The 23854-nt window shown below is 42.9% G+C and overlaps 1 protein-coding gene across 6 annotated transcripts in view; it reads left to right on the top strand.

Annotated features, from left to right (window-relative positions):
• The first annotated feature begins 363 nt into the window (after positions 1 to 363).
• VWC2 (von Willebrand factor C domain containing 2) overlaps positions 364 to 23854 on the top strand; it is a 106229-nt gene continuing 82738 nt past the window's right edge. For 2 of the 6 annotated variants that reach the window (XM_045006563.1, XR_006577106.1), the window contains exons 1-3: positions 1070 to 1296; positions 2525 to 3319; positions 11827 to 11956. In XM_045006563.1, coding sequence (XP_044862498.1) covers positions 2597 to 3319; positions 11827 to 11956 — 853 coding nt within the window. In that variant the 5' untranslated portion in view covers positions 1070 to 1296; positions 2525 to 2596. The other 4 variants (XM_045006564.1, XM_045006565.1, XM_045006567.1 and 1 more) reach the window with 4 other exon arrangements.

Below are 23854 nucleotides of genomic sequence, written 5' to 3'. Positions count from 1 at the left end.
GACAGGAAGAATGAGTGAAACACCAATTTAAAAAAAGAGGAAAGAGAACACTGTAAAGTAAAAAGGAAGAAAACATAAATAAGGGGAACGTGAAGGAGGGAAAGAACGACCTTGGCAAGGAAAGGAGAGAGGGCAGCCCTGATTCTGATCTTATTTGCATCAGTTTTACACCAGTGTAAGGGCTTGTTTCCAACTGGAGTTACTCAGGCCCAACTGTACTCAGGAGTAAGAGTGGCCATAGCTGGAGTTATTCAGGAGTAGCGATTGCCCTTTTAAGTTCACACCCCCACCATCCTCACTTCACTTTCAGCTGCAGACAAGCTCTGCGGACTCCCCTGAGCTCGGTGGAGCTCCTCGCTTTCCCGCCCTGGGCTGGCGAAGAGGAGGCGGCCCGAGGCGCGTGGGGAAGGCAAGGGGGGCACGCTGGAAGGAGGAGTGCGCGCAATGGCAGGAGTTGATGGCAGGGAAGAGGCGAAGGGGACGGAACGGTAGGTTGAGGGGCGGTAAAACCCGAGGAGGGCGCGTGTGTGCGGGCGGGCGGGACCCGGGGGCTGAAGGCGGGAGAGGCGCGAGTGAGCAGGGCGGGGTGGAGCCCGCTGCGGCCCCAGCAGAGCGGAGGGCGGGCGGGCTGCGCACGGAGCTCCCGCTCCCGCTCCCGCTCGGCCGGCGGCGTTTCGCTGCTCACCTCCCTCGCCCGGGCTTTGCAGCCAGCCAGAAACTGCTGCCACAGCAGAGCCTCGGCGAGCGGCCGGGAGACGCCCGGAGTCCCCGCGGAGGCGGCGTGGGGGGAGCCCCGGGGTCCAGCGAGACGCTGGGCTCGGGGCGGCTGCCAGCCAGGATGCGAGAGGCGTAGGGGGGCAGCCCAGAAGGACCGGGCAGGTGCAGCCGGTGGCTGCGGTGCTTGTCCCCGGAGGAGGAGGGGGGGCGGCAGCAGCAGCTGATTTCCCCTCCCTGCGTGGCCAGAGGATGGGAGCCCAGGTGGAGCTGCGGCTTCTCCTCGCCAGGAGCCGGCTGCTGGGCTGACGCCGCGGTCTGCGGGGCTTATGCTCGCCTGCATGTAGGTGAAGGGGCGCTGCCCCCGCCCGCCTTTCCCCGCCCTCCCGAGCCTGAACTCCCGCCGGCTCGCCCCAGCCGGGGAAAGTTGGGACGCCGAGGGAGGGCTGCTTGGGAGGGGAGAGCGGGGCGGCTGGAGGAGTGCGATGCCAGGCGGAGAAGGGGAGGGCTGGCTCTGAAATCCCAGCCACCGAGGCAGAGAGGTGGCTGCCGCTCCCGGGGCTGGAGAGGGGCTTAGCAAAGGTAGGTTGTGCTGGGAGAGTCTGATGCTCGTCAGCCCCCACTGTCTGCCTTCCATGGGAAAGTTTCAGCAGCCCCCTAGGAGGGGAGGGGGAATGCAGAACAGTTGTCTTGCAATTGTTTATCCCCTGCTCCATCTCTTCTCAGTTTTCCAGACACAGGTGGCTTTCTGCTGTTCCCTGATTTAGACATTATCTTGCCTTCCACAATAGCTACAGGAACCCCCAGAAATCAGGGTGCGTGTGTGGTGTGGGATCAGTTCTTATTTTTTAACCTTTCTGGTCAATGAGAAACTGTATAGAAAGCAGACAGCAAAGTGCAGTGTATGATATGCCTGCCCTGGTCTGTTTCTTCAGCCAGAACTGCATGTGAGAGAGGCGCATTTATTCTAGGGCTATGCATATTCTGGAAATGTGGTGGTAGTGGTTTTTGGTTTTTTTCCCTCAAAGGGCTTTGTGCAAAGGTAGTTCAAATGTTAATTTATACAGAAAGTTGGAAGACAATTGTAAAGGCTGTTTATGTTTACCCAGTGTCTCACATTTTTTGTCCACCACATACAATTTTAATGTATGATATTTTTAATCAATAGCTGGGGTAGTTATGTTGGGAGGACTTCTGTTAAACATTAGGTTTAAATGAACTATTTTGCTTTGCTGTTGTAAACCAGAGGAAGAAACAGGCAGCATATGCGTACTGCAGGAAATTTCAAAGAGAACTGTTTAGCTCTGCTGGCTTTAATAACGTGCTTATGCTTACTTTTTTTTTTTTTTTTAAATCATGCTCACTGGCAGTTATTTTAAAACAACTCTTATCAGATTGAATAAAAGATTAATGAAAATCATCATGCATGAAGTCAGGAAATGGAAGTGAATGGTTGATGTTTGTTCTGGAGTCTGCTGTGATTTAAGGAGCTTCATTTGATTCTAGATACATTCACTTTACAGCAGTCTTCTTTTTTTTTTAACTGATTTATGCCAGCTCTTATTAATTATACCTCACCAAGTTTGTACAGCATTTTTAGAGATGTAAGAATAAAGGTCCCTGTCCCAAAGAACTTGCAATCTATAAAACAACATACAGGCAAAGCGTGGGGAGGAGGGATGCAGCACAAGAACTTTGTCTTTTGTATAAATTATCAACCAAAGTTGCATGTTGTTTGAGATGTGGCATTGGTACCAATGCCCAGTGAAAAACGTGTGAGCTGAAGTATTTCTAATTGTTCTCTTCCTAGGGACTGGATTTACATAGTGATTCCCTCTGATGTGAATGCAGCATCTCTTGTCCCTCTGGGATGCCATAGGCGATGGCCAGCTCTACTGCAATGGCAATTGGCGCGCTCTCTAGTTCTCTTCTTGTAACCTGCTGTCTCATGGTTGCTCTCTGTAGCTCCACCATACCTGTGCAAAAACTGGCCAAGGCTCCAGACAAACAGGAGATAAAAACAAGCCAGGAAAAGAGGGATCATACATCAACCAGGCCGGACAGTCAGAGTCAGACAGGCCCAGGGAAAATGAATGAAATTGGAAGGAATGGGCGGGAAGAGGGCACCAGAGATTGGAAGAGTAAAGGAAACAGAAATTATTCAAACAAAGAATCTTGGACTAGGCAAAAACAAGTTTGGAATAGTCAAGGAACAAGCAGTAAATCTGGGAACATTCAAGCACAGGAGCAAAGGGACGGTGTTCCAGAGGAACCTCAGGCGGCTGAAGAATCATCCCTCCCAGAAGTTGTTGCTAGTACTACTCCTGAGCCTCCAGAGGAGTATGCCTATCCAGATTACCGTGGGAAAGGCTGTGTGGATGAGAGTGGCTTTGTTTATGCTATCGGAGAGAAGTTTACTCCAGGTCCCTCTGCTTGCCCCTGCCTTTGCACTGATGAGGGACCTCTGTGCATTCAACCTGAGTGCCCAAGACTCCATCCACGGTGTATTCATGTAGACACCAGTCAGTGCTGCCCACAGTGCAAAGAGAGGAAGAACTACTGTGAGTTCAGAGGAAAGACCTACCAGACACTAGAAGAATTCATGGTAAGGGCCTTTTTATTTAAAATAATAATAATAATAATTGTGAGGGTTGGTCTGTGATCTTATGTTCTTGAAATGGTTTCTTAGAGAGGGCTTTTTTATTTCTTGTTAATACTACACCTACAGCAGTGTGTAATTTTTCATTTAAACACGACCTTTCCAGTTCAGTGAAACCATAACATTTTAAAAATGAGGGAGCTCATCTTTATTAATTCCTTTCGTATTTATAGTATAAAAAAAAATCACAGTGCAGCCATTCAGTATTAATATGTATGTGCCCTGAGAGTTTCCATTGCATTTTCAGCATTACATTTACTGTCCCCTTATTTTACAATTTTAACCATAAAACTTATCCTTTGTGAAACCTATTTGCCATTTGGGGCTGATTTCCATTGTTAATAGCCAGTTAGTGACAGTAATGCATCCTTTAATCCATCTTTTTTGCCTGTTCAAACTGGGATGTCACAGTTATATAATTTTCTGTGGGTATGATTATGGACCTTGGTGTATTAATCATAGTATGGTTCAGAGGACAGATTATGACAATATTTAAGTACAGTCATTTTTTCTATCTAGTGGAATACTTTTATAGTGAAGCTTTCCTGTTTTTAAAACAAACAGAAATCTTAACAATGGTGGAGGTTCATTATCATTGCAAATTCATCTTGTGTATTGAAACAGTGTTGGACTTAAGGCCTGATCTTACAGTTACTCCTCCCGCCCCCCTTATAAATTTTCATTATAGCTGAGTTCTGTAAACAGGTACTGTTGTGCATGCACATTTGGGAGTGTGCATCTGCTAGATGTGGGCCTGAACCAAAACCCAGATCCGAATGCTCCTGAACTTCTGGGCTGGAGTTCATGCCTGTCTCATATATATTTGAGAGAGAAAATTAATCTTTATGAAGGTTATAAGTACACTGCTCGTCTATTCTTTGGTGTCATCTGTGGTATTTGTGTAATCTTAGGAACTTATTTTTCTTTTGAATGCTTTTCTACATTTTTTCACCTTCTAAAAAAGCCAGAGAATGATTCTGATTTATTCTCTGAACACAGCACTTTTTCTCTGCCATCTCTAGGTGGCTATGCTCAGAACACTAGCATCTTTCAAGGCATATGCCAGCAAACAGTAGGCCCATCTCCTCTCCTCCCTCCCCAAGGTCTTGAGTCTTGGCACAGCAATTTATTCCTTTTATTTCTTCACTTTTTATTTAAAATGTAGGTGGCTGGTGTGCCCTTTTATGGCCAGGTTCTGAAATCCTTACTGTTTCAGCACAGTACATTCAGAAGCAATGTCAAAATAATGTGCTTCCCTGCTTATGTTGTCTCCAGGTCTCAACAGCTTAGTGCTAGCATTTTAATGTGTTCTTCATCCACAGCTTTCCAACCCCATCTATGTCTTCATTTAATGTAAGAATCTTGCCTTACTGACAGTAGAGTAGCCTTAAAATGCAGTTAAGTTACTTCATTAAGTTCAGCTTGTGGTGGAAGAATAAAACCCATGGGCTCACTGCTGTCACACAACAATCATGCCTGTTAGCTTTGGAAGTGTAATACTGGGCAGTGCCCATAGATCTTTTTCAGAACTATATTTCTTCTGTGTTTTCAGCTTTGTTTTACCCCATTCTGACTCTGGCAGTTCTAATGAAACCTTCCCATAATGCAGTGACATTTTTCAATTATTTGTGCTCTGTTAGGATAAGTAATAACTAGGATGAGTAAGGATATGCATGTGTTCAGGGTGGCTAAGGAAAATCACTAAAGCTATACAGCACTTTAATTGCAGCCTATATGTTTTATCATACTGGCACTGCATAGCTGGGCCTCAACTCAGCCTATAATATCATAGGTGCAAAACAGTAGGCACAGTTATTTTCATATACCATTGTAATCAATTAAGATTGAAAGGAAGTAACTTACATGTACAATCAGATCACTACTAAATGCATGCACAATTGCAGATGGAAATAACTGCACCCAGTATTGGAATCCATTTTTATAATTGTAGTCACAGCTGTCTTGTGGATGTTAAGTACAGCACTCTCTACCATTTGATTTAGGTCAGGGAAGTATTTGTAAACAGGTAAGTCTATCCTCTCTATATGTATATGTTCCATTAATGGGAATCAGTCACATATTCTGATGAAGAAAAACATATTGACTCCTTAAGTGATTACATGAATTACGTGTATGCAGATTCATGTGTATGCATACACAAATGTGTGTGTGTGCATGTGTATATATTGTATATACAGGCGACTCTCATCATGCGTGCATTTAACATGCACGAATTCAGCTTCGTGCGGTCAGCAAAAACAAAAACAGAAAAATAATTTTAATACTGTACCTGTAGTGTGGGCAATTCTGCCCGCCATTACACTCAATGTAATTTTGACTATACGCGATTTTCGCTTTACGCACTGACAGTGGAACATAACCCCAGTGTAAGATGAGACTCGCCTGTAAATGGAGTTTGACATACGTTTTTATTTAAACAAAAAAACCAAACCAAAACAAAAAACCATCTCTCCAAGCAGTGGTAAAATCTGCTCCTGTGAAACTAGGAGTGGAGGGAGATACATCAATCTCTGCATACAGACTTTGCTTGTATTTGTGTGTGTGGTAGTATCTGTTATATACAAGTGTTAGGAAGGAAAATAAAATTTATTGCAAACCAAAACTGAAAAAAACAAAACCCCAAAACTCGGAAGCCTAATAAAGATGTCTTCATCTACCACTTGCAGTATAGCTTTTTGTGGGGGCCATGCTGCAGTATGGCAAGTGTTTCAGCTTATAGAGAACTTTTAATGGGATTGGGAGCAAAAGTACCTTACAAAAGAACATAGTCTCCCAACTATGATTAAAATGGAATTCCTCAATGAAGATAGAATCCTATTGGAATCTCTTTATTATTTGTATTCAAATTTTAAAGTAGTATTCCTGTGATCATTACTGGGCTTTGTTACTTGGATACTTTGCTGGTACAGATTTTGCTTTGTTTATCACAACTTCTATCCTGTCAAAGAATTTAATTTTATGAACAACTCACTTGAAATTCTTGAAGACAACAAATCCAGATGGATTTCAAAGCATTTGTGGTGCTTTGAAGGCACAGAGAAATATAAAGAAGGCTGATATATTAATGCTTTTCAGCCTAACCATGTTCATGATCTCTTGGGGAATGTAAATGGAATGAAAATGTTACTAGAAATACCAACCCAAGAGTAAATGGATATAGTTTTATGGATTTTATTTATTTATTTATTTTACGTAGAGTTTTCAGAGATGCCAGGAATGAAATATATAGACTTCTGGATTTTTTTTTCTTTGAGTTATTTAATCTCTGTCTCGGTTAAAGTACAAATAGAGAACTTCCACTTTCTGTAAGCAGGTGGTTCCCCCCCCCCCCAAAGTCCAGAAAAAAATTGCCTAAAACAAAGTACTTTGGTATGCATGCTGGGCCAGATCCTCAACTTGTGTTAATTGGCATAGCTCCACTGACTTCAACTGAGCTGTGACATTAAAGAGCTAAGGATCTGGCTTGCTGCCTGTATTATGCTAGAATTTTTCTTGCTCTTCTGTTGGGGAACCCTTAACTGATCCACTTGTTTGCATACTTATGTATGCAAGCTTTTCTACTACATCTTTAGCTCCACAGAAAAACATTTATACACTTGTTCATAATCTTCCTTCAGACCCTCAAGAAGACAACTTCTTGTGATTTCCTATAGGTTTTATGGCTGCCTGGCAAATTAGGTCCGATTTATCTGCTTCTTATTGGTTCTTCTATGTTAGCATGGGAAGATCTGCTTTTGAGATATAGTTAATATTTAGCACTTATGTAGTATTTTTCATTACTTACTCTGAAATTGCTTTACCACTAAATGCATGATCTGTTAGATTGTGGAATAGTGTCCCAAAAGGAACTGGTGACAGCCCCATCGCATCAGCCATTAGAACCTATGCTGAAGTAAGAGTTCATCTGTTAGAGGGGAGGGGAAAATGGAAGAGGCACAAATGGGCCTTCTCCAATTCTGACTTATGATTCCCTGCTAATTACATGGTGTCATACCAAGACATTTCCTTGCTAGACTATCTCTTATAAATTGATCCTTATTAATATTACTTTTTTGGCCTTTTTCAGGCATTGTTTTTTTATAGTTTTAACTACGTCTTGCCTATATTGAAAAAAGAAGCAGCAATAAGCAGCAACATTTGGTCCAAAGATATGCAAATAAGGGCTCCCTGGGCATTTCTATAAGGGGCAGAGCTAATGCTGCTTTAACAACTATTCTTCTTCACTTCTGCTGAAAATGTACTTGACTCATACTCTTGAAAATATTACAAAACAGAGTAGAAAGAAATACTTATGTGCTCATTCTACTGTGTTCTTAAAGGACTACATTGTACAACTCTTATTCATATTGGAGAGCTTGTATGAGTAAGAGTTATCCCATAGACTACAACAGACTCTGCAAGTGCTCACCAACGTGAATGTTTGCACAATGAAGTCCAAAGTGAAGAAACTTTTGTGGCTGGGAAAACAGGATGCCTTAGCATCAGATTCTTATCCTGGTTACACTGTTTAAGTGTGGAGATACTACACTGAGGTCAGTGGATTTCCTCCAGATTTACATTTGATGTAACTGAAATGAGAATTTGTCTCTGTACTGAATCTCTTCCTGATCACCAAAGTGCAAGGTGCTTCTAATTAGCAAGTTGCAGTGAATTATGTACCGTAGATCACATTGTAGATGCAGGAAATATATGTGGTGGTGTATCCAGGGAAGAATATACCTCTCATCCGAGGAAAAAAACAGAACAAAACAATGTCTGAGGGATGACAGTGCTTATTAAAGGATCATTGTAAATATTTCTTTGCAATAACCTGCTATATATTACATGCAAAAGAAGTGTTCATGACCTACTACTTGGACATCTGTTTATCATAGAGAGTTCAGTTTCTGAAAGGTATGATCTTCAAAACCACATTATATTTGAGGGAAATGCATCTTTATGAACACTCACTTGTGTTCAGACTTTAAATCAGGATTGTCTCTTTTCACAGTGCCGTTAATATTTTGTTAAATGGCTTCATATTCTGGGCAGTCTATGCTTTGTAGAAGGCAAATGGTTCTGTCAAAGTTTAAATTTCAGTAAATAAGCTGCTGAATTAAAAGATGTTTTAATTTTATAAGGCTGAATAAATGTTCTTCCTAAAATATTTTTTTTCAGTCTTGATTGCTGCTTCAGTGCATCAGATACAAGGATATAAAATGTGATATAAAAGCTATCTGTACCATAGTATATGGAATACTTGAATAGGGAATATCCATTTTTGCTGTTGATCTTGTCAAGCTGTCAGAGAGAACAGGGCTAAATTCACCACTTATTTAAATGTACCCAAACATTGTGAAGTCTATGGAATTGTGCCAACTTAGGCTTTTGGTGAATTTAACCCAAAGACTTGATTTCTTGATTAAGTTTTAGCTAAGATCTTAAAAGCAAACCATATATTTTATACCTTAGCATGTAAAATGAGAGATAATAACTACAGAAGAATGGTTTCTCAGTAGTGACCTGTAAGCTTCAAAATATTCAGAATTCAGGTTTCACTTGGATAAGCACCCATAATTTTAGATGATCATCCAAAGTTTGTCAGATACCTGAATCTCTTGATTCTATAAATTGATCTGGAAATAGCCTCTTCCTCTTCTGCTATAGCTGGGGTCCTACCATATTCATAGCCATGAAAAATGCGTCACCCCCTGTGAAATCTGGTCTTTTGTGTGCTTTTACCCTATACTATACAGATTTCACAAGGGAGACCAGTGTTTCTCAGATTGGGGGGTCCTGACCCAAAAGGGCGTTGCGGGGGAAGGGAAGGTTGCAAGGTTATTTTAGGGGGAGGTCGTGGTATTGCCACCCTTAGTTCTGCGCTGCCTTCAGAGCTGGGCAGACGGAGAGAGGGCACTGCTGACTGAGGGCCCAGCTCTACAGGTATCAGTGCAGAAGTAAAGGTGGCAATAGGATACCATGCCATCCTTACTTCTGTGTTGCTGCTGGCAGTGGCTCTGCCTTCAGAGCTGGACTCCTAGCCAGTAGGAGCAGCCACTGCTCTCCAGCTGCCCAGCTCTGAAGGCAGCACCGCCACCAGCAGCAGCACAGAAATAAGGGTAGCAGTACTACAACCCTCCCTACAATAACCTTGCAACCCCCCCATGGTCCTTTTTGGGTCAGGACCCTTACAGTTACAACACTCTGAAATGTGAGATTTAAATAGCTGAAGTCATGAAATTTACTGTTTTAAAAATCCTATTACTGTGAAATTGTCCAAGATGGACAGTGAATGTGGCAGGGCCCTAGCTATAGTGCCATAGATGTGCATGGCACTTTATAAACAATTTGAAGACAGAGGCCTTGCCCCAAAGAACTTATAACAGAGATGTGCATCGTGTGGCTCTGTTGTGCATTTTGTAGCTACAGGATTTTTTAAGCTATAGTATATTTTATAGGGAAGAGCACTAGGAGAGGACAGCTAGCTGTGGAAGTCTAACGGAACCAAATTAAATGTAAGGGAGGAGGGCAAAGTGGAGAGAGATGCTGGCCTGAGCAGAGAGGATAGCAAGAAAAGAGGGTCTGACACATGAGCAAAAAGAGAGGAAGAGGTTAGTGAACGGAGAAATTGGTGGCAGAGCATAGAACATAGGTGTATAGGAGGAGACAAGGGCATTGATGTAACCATGGGTAACACTGTACCGAGATTTGAAAGTGAGGAAGAGGAGAGAGAGAGAAGCAGAAAATGTGGAGGGATTCAGGGAGAAGTAGCAGTGAGTATGGAAGATAACATTGGATATGGCAGGTTGAATAAGAAGTAGAGAAGCAAGGGAGAAGGATGTCTCTGTAATCCAGATAAAAGAATACTGACCCAAATGAGAGTTGAGGTAGGGTGGAAGGTCTGGCTCTTGGGGATTTTTAGCGGAGCAAGTGAGAACCTTATTTGAGGGAGGAATCAAAGATGACCCCAAAGGTGCAAGCCTGAGTGATCCTTTAGTGAGCACAGACTTCCTTAAGATTTCTAGCAATTCCACTTTGAGTGTCGACAGTGATCCGACGAGAACAGCCTGATGACAGTGTGTTGGTGCTTCTGTTTCACTGGAATCTGGAATTAAATGGCATGGAGAGAAGGAGGCAGAACCTTATCTGAGCACTTTAGAACCTCAAGTTCACTTCTAGAAATAGGAAAATGTTGGGTGTGGAACATGTCCAGGTCTTAACCATGGTGGAGGGGAGGATGGCACTGGAAACAGCGTTCTAACACATTTCCTTCCCTGAAATCTGCTGTGTGTGTGTACCGGTGCCATTTGGGGTACAGCAGTAGTAATCACACCCTCAACAGAGGGGAGAGATCAGCAGTATGAAATGGCCCTGGTGCACCTGTGCCCCTCCCTGTTTTTTTTTTCTGAAGGGTTCAGGTGCACTTGAGAGACATGAGGATGGGGGGGGGTGTGGGGCGGGGCGGGAGGACAGGACAAGGGAGCATTCTGTTAAATTGTGGAGGGTGTTTTACATATCCAGGAAATAAGAATCACATGCATGTCCAACTGTTGCTAATTAGGGGAAGCAGCAAAGAATCCTGTGGCACCTGATAGACTAACAGACGTTTTAGAGCATGAGCTTTCGTGGGTGAATACCCACTTCGTCGACAAAGTGGGTATTCACCCACGAAAGCTCATGCTCCAAAACGTCTGTTAGTCTATAAGGTGCCACAGGATTCTTTGCTGCTTTTACAGATCTAGACTAACACAGCTACCCCTCTGATACTTGCTAATTAGGGGCTTGCTCTTGCTCAGTTTAAATGCATGTGAGTTTCCCCATTGACTTCACTAGGAGTAGGGTCAAGCCCTAAGAGAAATAGTACTTTTGTTTCAGTAATTATCATTTTTCCACTGTCCCCTCTAAACCAATCATGTTTTTTATTCCTCTCAAAATCTTCCTACATGTACACTTCAAATATTGGCAGTTATAGAAAATGCCAGTTGGTTTTCACAAGAAATTTAGAGAATTTTTTTTTCATTTTTTGGTCTGAATTTCCTGTGAAAATATTGAGGTTTGGGTTTTTTCATCAGAAAAACAGAAAATGAAAAATTTAGTCATAAAGCCATTTTAAATCAAAATTACTTTTAGTATAATAAAAGACCAGCTCTAGACTAACCTCACATCAATCCTTGGAGCCAGGGGGAATGTCTTCCAACTATTACTTAATGGTCTCACATGACTCTCATCCTCAGAACCTTTTGCTTTGCTCAATTTGGAGCATGGATTCAGAACGGTTCCTGGGGCTAGCATGGTTGCTGCCCTAAATTGAGACTGCAGCAGCCCCACTTTTGTCTGAATAACTGTGGAAGACAAGATGCATGTAAAAGAAAGAGAGGCAAAGAAAGGCATTATGCTGCCTGGGAGAGAATATTGAATGGATGAATTAAAAAATGAATGGATTTGTGTTTCAGGTTTCCCCATGTGAGAAATGCCGTTGCGAAGCCAATGGTGAAGTGCTGTGCACAGTGTCTGCTTGTCCTCAGACTGAATGTGTGGATCCAGTGTACGAGCCAGATCAATGCTGCCCCATCTGCAAAAATGGTAGGTAACTAGTGCAACATCCAGATGGTTTCCTTTCTCAGAGAGCAACCAGTTGCTCAAATTTCTTTGAATGAAAGTTAATTGCCCAAGCAAATGTGCAGAAATATAAGAGAGCTCTGTTGTGTTGAAGAGAATGTTTTCCTTGACCTGGGTAGATTTTTATAATGATCCACAAAGATTTTGTTGCCCCAAAATTATGTGTGGCATCAACACCAGTCTCTGGTTGTGTGTTCTACATATGTTCATTGTGGATGTGACTTGTGTGCCATATCAAGTCTGGGCCCTTGATTCCTCCAAACTGTAATGCCCAGTGGCTGAGGCAGGTTAGGCAGCAGTCCTGAGTTCTAGTCAATGGTGCATGAGTGGTCGGGTAGCCAGCTGGTCAATCCATATTGCAGGCAGTCCAGAGCAATGGTCTGAGTTTGCACAGGGGTCAGTAGCTGGTGGATCCAATCCAAGGGGCTGGGTTAGTTTGTTGGGGAGGCAGGATCAGGCGAGACAGCAGGGCAACAAGGTAGGGTCAGTAGGAACAGCAGGGCAGTCTAGGCAGCAGGCAACGAACGGCCTGTTGCTCAGTCAGCTTCCTCTTCCAGTTGGGGCCTTTGTATAGCCCAGGCACCCAGTGAGAATGCTGCTTGTCCATCGAGTCGGGGCTTGGGGTGTGGCTGCTGTAGGCCTTTAGCATTAGTGCTGTTGGTCAGGCCAGCTGTTCAGCACATCGTCTAAGGATGCTGCCTAAGGATTGGTGCAATATTGGGGTCCTGACACCAACTTTCCATTATTGAGCTGTAGAACTTACTTTTATTTTACCTTCATATTTCTTCCCTTGGAGAGAAGTGTGTTTTTTTTTTTTTTCCTCCTGAGGCAAATCAAATGTACCTTGCTGAGCTCATTTAATTTTCATAACTAAATGAATTAAACTTCCATGTTTAATTGAATATTCTTTGTAACTAAAGTAGGTAGAAAGTCTCTACTCCCAGCAAGGCTTGCATTAGATTAAAGTCTTGATCTATTTAGAAGAAGAAATGATGAGATACTCCAGTTCACCATTTATAAAAAAGAAATAACTTCTTATTAATAAAAATGCATACTGCAGTATCAAATGAAACTACATATTTAAAATGAGAAAAGCATTTAAAATTATTCAGATAATTCTGCAGTCCTATGTTATTTCTGTGTAATATATATGGCCATTACATTAGCAAAAACTAATGAAAACTGTGCAAAAGCTAGATGGAGAGAGACTGTATTGAACTCTCAAGTTACTTCTATACTGCACACTTCTTTTGGCATTGCTAAGAGTACATAGACTGCATGCACCCCTAGCCTGGGTATAAATAGCAGTGATGATGATGAGGCACTGCTTAGGTGAATAGCACAAAGATGCATCTGAACCCTGTGGATATGTACTCTACATGGCTCACTACTCACCCAAGCAGTGCCTCCCCATCTAGGCTGCTATTTTAAGCAGTATGGTGACCCACTGCTGAGTCTTTCCCTCTACCCAGAAAGATTCCATCAGCGGGGACTCTGGCCGTGGGGAAAGGCTCGAACAGCTCCTTCCTAGGTGTCGACCACTGTCCAAGACAGGATACAGGACCTGAGGGTGTGACACATGGCCAGTCCTCTAGGTCCCTGTAGTGTGTTTAGTTAAGGAATGATGGGAGACACACCCATAGGGGTATTTGCTTTCAGTTTCTGCTGTATTGTTTGTAGCTCCTAGCACAGACTGGTGGTGGCAGGAAGGAAGCCTGTCCCGGGGTAAGTCTACACAGCAACTGGGAGATGTGATTCCCAGCACGGATAGACATGCACGCATTAGCTCTGGTGTTTTTAATGCGTTAACTCAAGCAGAGTGGCTGCTGTGGCGCAGGCGGCGGCTCAGCATATGCCAGAGTATGTACCCAGAGAATTGGGTGGGATTGATCTCGAGTAGCTAGTCCAAGCGGCTGCCCGTGCCGCTTCAGCTACACTGCTATTTTTAATGCACCAGCATGAGCAGAGCCAGCACACACGTGTCTACCCAAGCTGTGAATCTCACTTCCCAGCTGCTGTGTAAATACCCTCTCTGAGGGTTTGGGTTAAAAGAGCAATACACTACATACACATCATCCTTTCCAATGGATTTCCCAGGAGGCATTAACGCAGCTCTAAGCAGCAGTAACTTCTGCATGATGATTTTTTTCCCCTGAGACAAAACGGTAGTGCAAAGTGGTGGGTACCTACCAATGATATCTTGACCGTGAATGAGCCAGGAGGAGGAAGTGAGGCAGGGTCTGGCTCTCTGAATGGATTCCCTGAGACCTGCAGATTTCCTGACACGGTTGGCTAGAGGATTGAACACCCTGCCCCAAGAGAGCAGACCTCTGTACTCATAAGCCTCCCTCCCCTCAGAGAGGGTGGTGTCCAGAAAGTGAACATAAGGAACCAGCTGGTAGAAAGGGAGTCAATGTGTCTCCTGAAAGCACAGATGTAATCTCCCACATTTGGAAGGTAGCGACTGGAAGAAGGGAGCATTTAGCAGCTGAGACCTTCAGTGTTGATCATGGTTAAGATCCCTGACATTGCTTGAGATACCATGCTGGCCAAGATCTGAAAGATTTGCAGCTTTGGCTATCAGGTATACAACAAGAATGTAGCTGCACTGTACCCCCCAAGGTTCAACAAAAATGATTACTATAATGCCAGGTTTTACTGGATTAATTAAAGAAGCCTGGGACACTTCAGGCAGCTGATAAATTAGTTTGCCTACACTAAAGTATAACAACCTGATTCTTTATCTCATTTTATTTTTACACTGGCGTAACTCTTGACTTCAGTGGACTTACTCCTTATTTCTGGCAGTATTAGATCAGTATCCAACAGACACATTTCTGGAATACAATTCAGCCATTTAAAAAAACAGAATAATTAGCATAGGATTCCCTTTTCACTAGCAAAGGGATGGGCATTTGTTACTACTTGTGGCTGGTTTCTTTTTTGTCTTTTTATTTTTATTTTTTTTTCAATGTTGCAAAGTGAATTATCTTTTATCATTGAATTATTTTGGTTGTCTGTTTCACTTTTATTGTCAATACAAGTACTCTAATAGGCATCTCCATAAATGTGGCTCTCACTTGAAAGGTTGCCACTCCAATTAAGTTAATGGAGAGCCTGGTGCCTGTGTCGATAGGACTTCAATTAAATCAGTACCCCAAATGGAGGCAGGGAAAAAAGGATAAATTTTAAGATCCAAAGACATTTCTTTCTAAGACTCCCCAGAGATTTTCTTCCTTACTATAGCTAAGGCAGCATCCAAAACAAAGTGCAGTTAATACATGTCTCCTAGATCTCAGCCAGCAGATAACTGAAGGAGGCTGGCAGCTCTATTGCCTCCTGCATCAGCAATCATCTCCATAGCATGAGGAAGAGAGTGAGGGCATGGCATGTAAGAGCAGACCTCTACATGTCCTGTGCTCCATAAGGTCTCGTAGGGAACTTATGCCAGAGTATTCCAAGTCTTCACTACATTAGATTCTGTGACAGGCCGGGTCACAGAAACCCCCTTGGGACTGCCACCTGATGTGCTGGGACTACCTCTGAGCCCGTTTTCCCTGCCAGCTTGGGACTTCAGTACCCTGCCTTGTTGTGCCAGACACACTAGCCTGCTACACAGACCCAGGTCTGAACCACATCCCCCAAAAGCTGCTTAACTGAAAAGGCTTAACTGAAAACAGCTTAAAAAGTGCTTCTGTCTCCAACACCCAGATACCCAGCTCCCAATGGGGTCCAAAACCCAAATAAATCCATTTTACATAAAGCTTATAGAGGATAAACTCATAAATTGTTCTCCGTCTATAACACTGACAGAGAGAGATGCACAGTTGTTTGCTCCCCCAGGAATTAGTTACTTTCTCTGGGTTAATTAATAAGTAAAAAGTGATTTTTATTAAATATAAAAAGTAGGATTTAAGTGGTTTCAAGTAATAACAGACAGAACGAAGTAAGTTACCAAGCAAAATAAAATAAAACACACAGGTCTAAGCCTAATACAGTAAGAAACTAAATGCAGGTGTAAATCACCCTCAGAGATGTTCCAATAAGCTTCTTTGGCAGACTAGATTCCTTCTAGTCTGGGTCCAGCAATCACTCACACACTTGTAGTTACTGTCATTTGTTCCAGTTTCTTTCAGGCATTTCTTTGGGGTGGAGAAGTTATCTTTTGAGCCAGCTGAACACACAATGAAGGGGCTTTCAGGGCCTCTTATATCCTCTCTTGTGCAACATCACAGTCACAAGATGGCGTCGCTAGCCACTGGGGCAAATCACATGTGTGTGAATGATTCAGCTTTTTGCAGGCTGATGCTGTTGTTTACATGTTAGTTTGAAGGTTCCCAGGAAAGCTCAGGTGTGGATTGGCGTCTCCCAAAGTCCATTGTTAGTTAAGCACTCCCAATTACTTGAATGTCCCCTTCACACTAAGTTGACCAAATCTGTTTTATGTGCTTCCTAGAGCAAACACTTTAAATACAAGCATAGAGCCAAAGCTCAGAACTTCAGATATAAATGATACATGCATACAAATAGGATGAATATATTCAGTAGATCATAACCTTTGCAGAGATGTTACATGGCATATTTAGCATAAAACATATTCTAGTTATGTCATATTTACACTCATAAGCATATTTCTATAAAGCATTATGGGATGCAACGTCACATTAATTTACAGGGAAACAGATTGGCAAACTTCAAAAGAATCAGTTTGGATAAGGACTCCAAAGTTTGGAAACTTATCCAGAACTTAGCCAAATTATCCAATCACTTTGGGCTCAAATGCATTACAGGGATGAAGAAAGTTAAATTTTTTGACACTGGGAAGCCAAATTGATTTCAGTGGGGTTTCTGCTGTGGATAGACAGCAGTATATGGCCCTAAGGATATAACATCTTGTCTTTCTGTTCATGCATACAAGGACAATTGGAACAGCTACAGTAGTGTTTTATATTTAAAGTGGAACTTTTATAGTTGAATGGAGGGGGGGTGGGATGTAAAATATTCTATTAAAACATAAAAAGCAGTTTCCTCATAGGTTTTCCAGAACTGTCTTTGCCATATTTTCCTATTAGTTATTTCTGCCCAGGCTAAGTTTTCCCCCACACCACACACACTATTTTCTGTTTCTATTTGATACTGCAGTGAAGTCATAAGGCTTATTCTGCAGCATCACAATCATTTTCAAGGCACCTTTCTATGTCACAAACGGAGCTCTATGACTTCATGGTGGGCTTAAACAGAAAAAGATGCTGGAATGTGAGAGAGACCTTATTTCAATACATCACTTGAATAGCAGCAAGAGGAATAGAGAATTGTGTAGTGAACAGAGCTGCCCTACTGTGTCACAAAACCTATATTGATAACACATATTGTTGTTTATCGTTTGAAGCAGAAATACTTGAATTTTATCCCTACTATTGCTCTGAGGCACCAAATGACCCAGTGCACACTGAAGTGACAGTAGCAAAGAGTCCTGTGGCACCTTATACACTAACAGGCATATAGGAGCATGAACTTTTGTGGGTGAATACCCACTTCGTTGGACGTCCAACGAAGTGGGTATTCACCCACGAAAGTTTGTGCTCCTATATGCCTGTTAGTTTATAAGGTGCCACAGGACTCTTTGCTGCTTTTACAGATTTTTTTAAAAGGTATATAACTTTCTTAAAACTATGAATATTGATAATGGTGGTTTAGGTGTATTGTACTGAAAAACACTTTTTTTTTTAAACGTAACTCTTCTCACTTTACTGTTTGCGGATTTCCCAGTTTTCTGAATGGGCATCAGATGGTTGGATTGGTATAGCATGTGAAGTACACAGAGCCCTGCTCTGACACATCTGATGAAGCCCATCAAAGCGGGCTTTCTCTGCTGCAACATTAACAAGGCCACAGCAAGCGGTAGGGGGGTGTTTGTGTATGAGTGAATTACGCCTGGTTGGAGGAGTGGTGTTTTTTTTTTGTCTCAATCTTTGTTAATGTATTACCTGTAATAACACACTCCCTGTCCATTCCTATTGCTTAAGTGGTGCATCATGTGGGAATTTCCTTACCCTCTCTGACATCAGACTCCTATGTTAGGAGACAGGTGATATTCCTACCCAGCTGTACAGCTACCACCAGCTGGAGACTCAAGAGAGGTCTATAAAATAATGATGAATGCAAGGTGTAGAGAAAATGAATAGGGAAGTATTATTTACCTGGTCACATAACACAAGAACCAGGGGTCACCCAATGAAATTAATAGGAAGCAAGTTTAAAACAAACATAAGGAAGTATTTGTTCACACCACATAGTTAGCCTATGGAACTCATTGCTAGGTGAGGTTGTGAAGGCCAAAAGTATAACTGGGTTCAGAAAAGAATTAGATAAGTTCATGAAGGATATGTTGATCAGTGGCTATTAGCCAAGATGGTCTGGTCTGCAACACTAGGCTAGGAGTGTCCCTAAACCTCTGACTGCTAGAAACTGGGCCTAGATGACTGGATGGATTACTCTATATTGTCCAGTTCTGTTCATTTCCTCTGAAGCATCTGGTAGTGGTTACTGTCAGAAGACAGGATACTGGTCTACATGGACCACTGGTCTGACCCAGTATGGCCGTTCTTATGTTCATATGTGTTATCTCTAACTTATTTATATTAGTGAATACAGTAACTCCTCACTTAAAGTCCTCCCGGTTAATGTTGTTTCGTTGTTGTTACGTTGCTGATCAATTAGGGAACATGCTTATTTAAAGTTGTGCAATGTTCCTCTATTATGTTTGGCTACCTGCTTTTGCCACAGCTGGCAGCCTCCCTATGCCTCCCGCCCGCTGGCAAACCCCACAGATCAGCGCCTCCCCCCGCCTCCTGCCCGCGGCAGTCAGCTGGCTTGCAGCGTTTAGGAGGTGGGGGGGGGGGAGGAGCAAGGATTCAGCGTGAAGGCTCCCCCTCCCTCCCCTGCTTCCTGAACACCGCAAACCAGTTGATTGCCACAGGCAGGAGGCAGAAGACAGAGGAGGAGCCTGTGCGCCGAGTCCTCTCTCCTCCCACCTAAATGCCACAAGCCAGCTGATTGCCACGGGCAGGAGCGAGTACGCAGCGTGAGAAATAAAGGGGGAGGAGGTGGGGGGGTGGAGAAGAGGCAGGTCAAGGGTGGGGGCTTAGGGGAAGGGGTGGAGTGGATGGGCCAAGGGTTGAGCCTCCTGCCACTGGCAAAGTCAGTGCCTGTGCTTGCAAGAACAGCAAAAGGAACAGCCGGACAATCCATCCTCTTCCATTCTCCGACTCCACCACCTCAACCAAGCTTCATAGTCAGCAGTGATGATTGTAGTATTAAATTGCTTGTTTAAAATGTATATAATGCCTTTTGTCTGGAAATTTTTTTTTTCCCTGGAACCTAACTCCTGACATTTACATTAATTATTGTGGGGAAATTGGATTCGCTTAACATCGTTTCACATAAAGTTGCATTTTTCAGGAACGTAACTACAACGTTAAGTGATGAGTTACTGTCCTAAAGAGGATTATAAGACGTTTCAGAAGGACCTTAATAAGCTAGGTAACCGGGCAACACAATGGCTGATGAAATTCAGTGTATGCAAGTGTCATAAACAGATAGTTAAGGGTTAATGTCTCTTTTACCTGTAAAGGGTTAAGAAGCTCAGTAAACCTGGCTGACACCTGACCAGAGGACCAATAAGGGGACAAGATACTTTCATATCTTGGTGGAGGGAAGTCTTTGTTTGTGCTCTTTGTTTTGGGGGTTGTTCGCTCTTGGGACTAAGAGGAACCAGACGTCAATCCAGGCTCTCCAAATTTTTCTGAATTAGTCTCTCATGTTTTAAACTTGTAAGTAGCACAGGCAAGGTGTGTTAGTCTTATGTTTGTTTTCTCAACCTGTAAATGTTCTTTTTTTGCTGAGAGGATTTTACCTCTGTTTGCTGTAACTTTGAACCTAAGGCTAGAGGGGTTTTCTCTGGGCTATATAAATCTAAGTACCCTGTAAAGTATTTTCCATCCTGATTTTACACAGATGATTTTTACCTTTCTTCTTTAATTAAAAGGTTTTTTTAGAACCTGATTGATTTTTCCTTGTTTTAAGATCCAAGGGGATTGGATCTGGACTCACCAGGAATTGGTGGAGGGAAAGGAGGGGGAATGGTTAATTTCTCCTTGTTTTAAGATCCAAGGGGTTTGGATCTGTGTTCACCAGAAAATTGGTGAAGTCCCTCAAGGCAGCCCAGGGAGGGGAAGGCTTTGGGGGGACAGGGAGTGCGCCGGACACCGAATTTCTGGCTGGTGGCAGCGTTACCAGATCTAAGCTAGGAATTAAGCTTAGAAGGGTCCATGCAGGTCCCCACATCTGTACCCTAAAGTTCAGAGTGGGGGAGGAAACCTTGACAGCAAGTATTAGATAATTCACATTGAAAGGAATTATTTGAATATACTTGTGGCCCCTGATTTAACTGTAACCACTTGGTAAAAAAAGATCCTGAGCATCATTGTGAACTACTTAATATAAACCTTTTAGGCTGCATTATGAAACATTTTGATATACTAGAAATATTGTACCATTATTTACGTCTCCTTCCTGTTTAATGGATGGTTTAGTGTTGACCACCTCTATCTTCAAAAGAATAGAGCAGAAATTGAAGGGAAGGGCAGAAAAAATGACAGACATAAAAAGATTTCTCTATGAGGAGAAACTAGGACTCTAGAGTTTAGAGAGGAGATAGTGTAGACAGGATCAATCGGGAATTCCTCTCTCCTCCTAAAACAAAAAAAAAAGTTGAAAAATTGGAGAAGGTTCAGAGAAGAACCACAAGAATGATTAAAGTTTTAGGAAAATTTGCCATTGGGTGATAGACTCAAGGAGTTCAGTCTCTTTAGCTTAACAAAGAGAAGGTTAAGGGGTGACTTGATTACAGTTTATAAGTACCTACATGGGGAACAAATATTTAATACTGTGCTCATCACTCTAGCAGAGAAAGGTGTAACATGATCCAATAACTGGAAGTTGAAGCTAGACAAAGGCTGGAAATATGGTGCATGTTTTCAGGCCCATCCTTAGGCATATGCAGCATATGCGGCTTTGTAGGGCACCTGAAAATTTGGGGTACCCCTGGGTCTTAGTGTCCACCCTCACGTATCTTCCTATCCCTGTGCTGACCCTTCCTGCAGGCTCTCACAGCTGGCCGCTGCTGCAGCCTGGTGAGTCTTCCTCCGGAGAGAATCTAGTAACTTAGGGCACGTCTTCACTGGCAGTGCTAAAGCTCTTAAAACAAACAAAACACCTGCACAAGGGGAATAGCTACCAGCGCTGGTACACTGTCTAGACTGGCACTTTGCAGCACTGAAACTCACAGCGCTCGGGGGGGGGGGGGTGTTTTTTCATGCCCCTGAGCAAGAAAGTTGCAGTGCTGAAAAGTGCCAGTGTAGACAAGCCCTTCAAATTGGAAAAAGTCTTCCAGCCTGCCAGACCTATTAGCACAACATTGAAACTGTTAAAGAGCCATTCAAGTGGTAATGAAGCCATTTGACAGGTATTTGCCAACCCACAGGTATATACTGTCAGTTTCTGAATTTACTGACAAAGACAGTTGTGCATTACTGTAATATTTACTCAGAACATGTTAGTCTACAGGACCTTAGTTTAAAATTTGCTTTAAAAATATTTCATTAGTGTGTTGGTGAAGATTATAAAATCACATCTCTAAAAAATCCTTCCATAGATTTTTAGATGCACAGTCTGCGTATTCATCTTTAGCCTTAAATGCTTGGATCTTCAGACATAAAGTTTTTAAAATAAATCCTTCAAAAGACCAGCCTTATCTAAAATACACATTTTATTTTTAATTATTATAGTACAAAAAACTTGCTTCCAAAGCTGCCCTGTCCTTTCTGTCCATCCCTTTCTCCCTTCACGTCCCTGTTGAAGAGAGCCCTTAAAGGGACAATACCCCTTTCCTTCCAGATAGCGGGACAAAGGAGTTTCCCTTTCTTTACTTCTGACTATTTGATGAACTAGTTTTAAGAGAACCCTCCAGCAAAATCAGTGCCTTAGTAAGATATAAAATCCTTCATTACGCCTAAAATCTTTGGAAACATTTTTTAAAGTTGGTGAAATTTCATAAACACGTCTGTTGTTATGGAGATCACACAAAGTAAATGAGTGTTCCCTTTTTCTAAAAGCAATGAACATTGTTATGAACACACTAAACCTCTGTGACTGATTCATTTAAAATAATGTCTTTGTTTCAGTGAGTTAAATATGTAGTAATCTGGAATGATTTACTTTATGAAGGCTTAAGAGTACATTTAAAATATAAAATCAGATTAGAAATACTGATTTAGAAAATGTAAAACAGAGAAGAGCTGCATCATGTATTCCATAATATTTAATGTTGTATTCAGCAAGACAGCTGACTTGCCCTACAACAAAATTTTTGCAAATAAATCTCTGACAAACTTCAGGATATATCAAAAAACCTGTGACTGACACTTTTTATTCCCAAATTTAGTGCTTTTAATTAGGTACCTTCTGCATGTCCAGTCTTCACCATCTGGCATTCAGTGGAAAACATGCTCCATTTTCTTTAGAAAGAAATTGCAGAAGAGTGGTTTTTTTTCAAATGTCATTTGCTTCATTTGAGTTCAGGGATTTGGCTGGAAGGGGGTGAGCAGGGTGGGGGAAGGAAGAGAGGAGGGAGACAGTGGGGAGAGGGCAGGGCCTGGGGCAGAGTGGGGCAGGGCAAGGGGTGGAGCAGGAGTGGAGTATGGGTGGAGCCACAGGCAGAAGAGGTGGGCTGGGGAGCTAGCCTCCCCAAGCAGTAGCTTCTCCCACTGCCCATGACAGTAGGTAAGAGCGGTTCGGCTCCCGCACACCCAGCGCATGCTGCAGTTTCCTTAGGCAGGGACTGTGTTCACAGAGCCAAATGTCTCAGCACCGCGCATTCTGCATGAGTGAGAGGGTACGGGGGTCTCTGCGGGGAACTGTGACTCTCTCCACCATGAGTCGGGCCGAGCAGCTCGATATCCTTTGCTGGGTCGTCCTTCCCCTCCTGCCCCCCAGGCTGTGAGCCCGTATTGCTGTCGGGCATAGGGGCACCAGTTAAAAAATACTGCTTACGGCCCCATAAATCCTAGGGACAGCTCTGCATGTTTTTGACAGAGAGAGTGGTTCACCACTTGAACAGTCTACCAAGTGCCATGGTGGATTCTCCATCACTGACCATTTTTAAATCAGGATTGGATGGGGTTTTTTTGTTTTTTTTTTTTGTTTTTTGTTTTTTTTAAGAAAACGTTTCCAGAGTTATTTTGGAGAAGATCTATGGCCTGTATTACACAGGAGATCAAACTAGATGATCACAATGGTCCCTTCCGTCTTTGGAAACTGTTAATCTATAACAGTGTTTCCCAAACTTGGGATGCCGCTTGTGTAGGGAAAGCCCCTGGTGGGCCGGGCTGGTTTGTGTACCTGCTGCGTCCGCAGGTCCGGCCGCGGCTCCCACTGGCCGTGGTTTGCTGCTCCAGGCCAATGGGAGCTGCTGGAAGTGGCGCAGGCCGAGGGACATACTGGCCACCACTTCCAGCAGCTCCCATTGGCTTGGAGCGGCGAACTGCGGCCAGTGGGAGCCGCGATCGACCGGACCTGCGGACGCGGCAGGTACACAAACCAGCCCAGTCCGCCAGGGGCTTTCCCTACACAAGCGGCGTCCCAAGTTTGGGAAACACTGATCTATAAAATCAAGGGATGATTCAATGAAAATGAAAGGTAACATAGATAATAGTGTTTTTAATGCAGCTTGTAATTAGCCTGTCTAAAACACACACATTATTGATTCACAGTATTTACTTAAATTATGAAAAAAAAAAAGAA

Source organism: Mauremys mutica, chromosome 2 (genome assembly GCF_020497125.1).
Source record: "Mauremys mutica isolate MM-2020 ecotype Southern chromosome 2, ASM2049712v1, whole genome shotgun sequence".
NCBI lineage: Eukaryota > Metazoa > Chordata > Testudines > Geoemydidae > Mauremys > Mauremys mutica.
The sequence above is the reverse complement of the archived record's forward strand: the minus strand, read 5'-3'. Positions and strand labels throughout refer to the sequence as shown.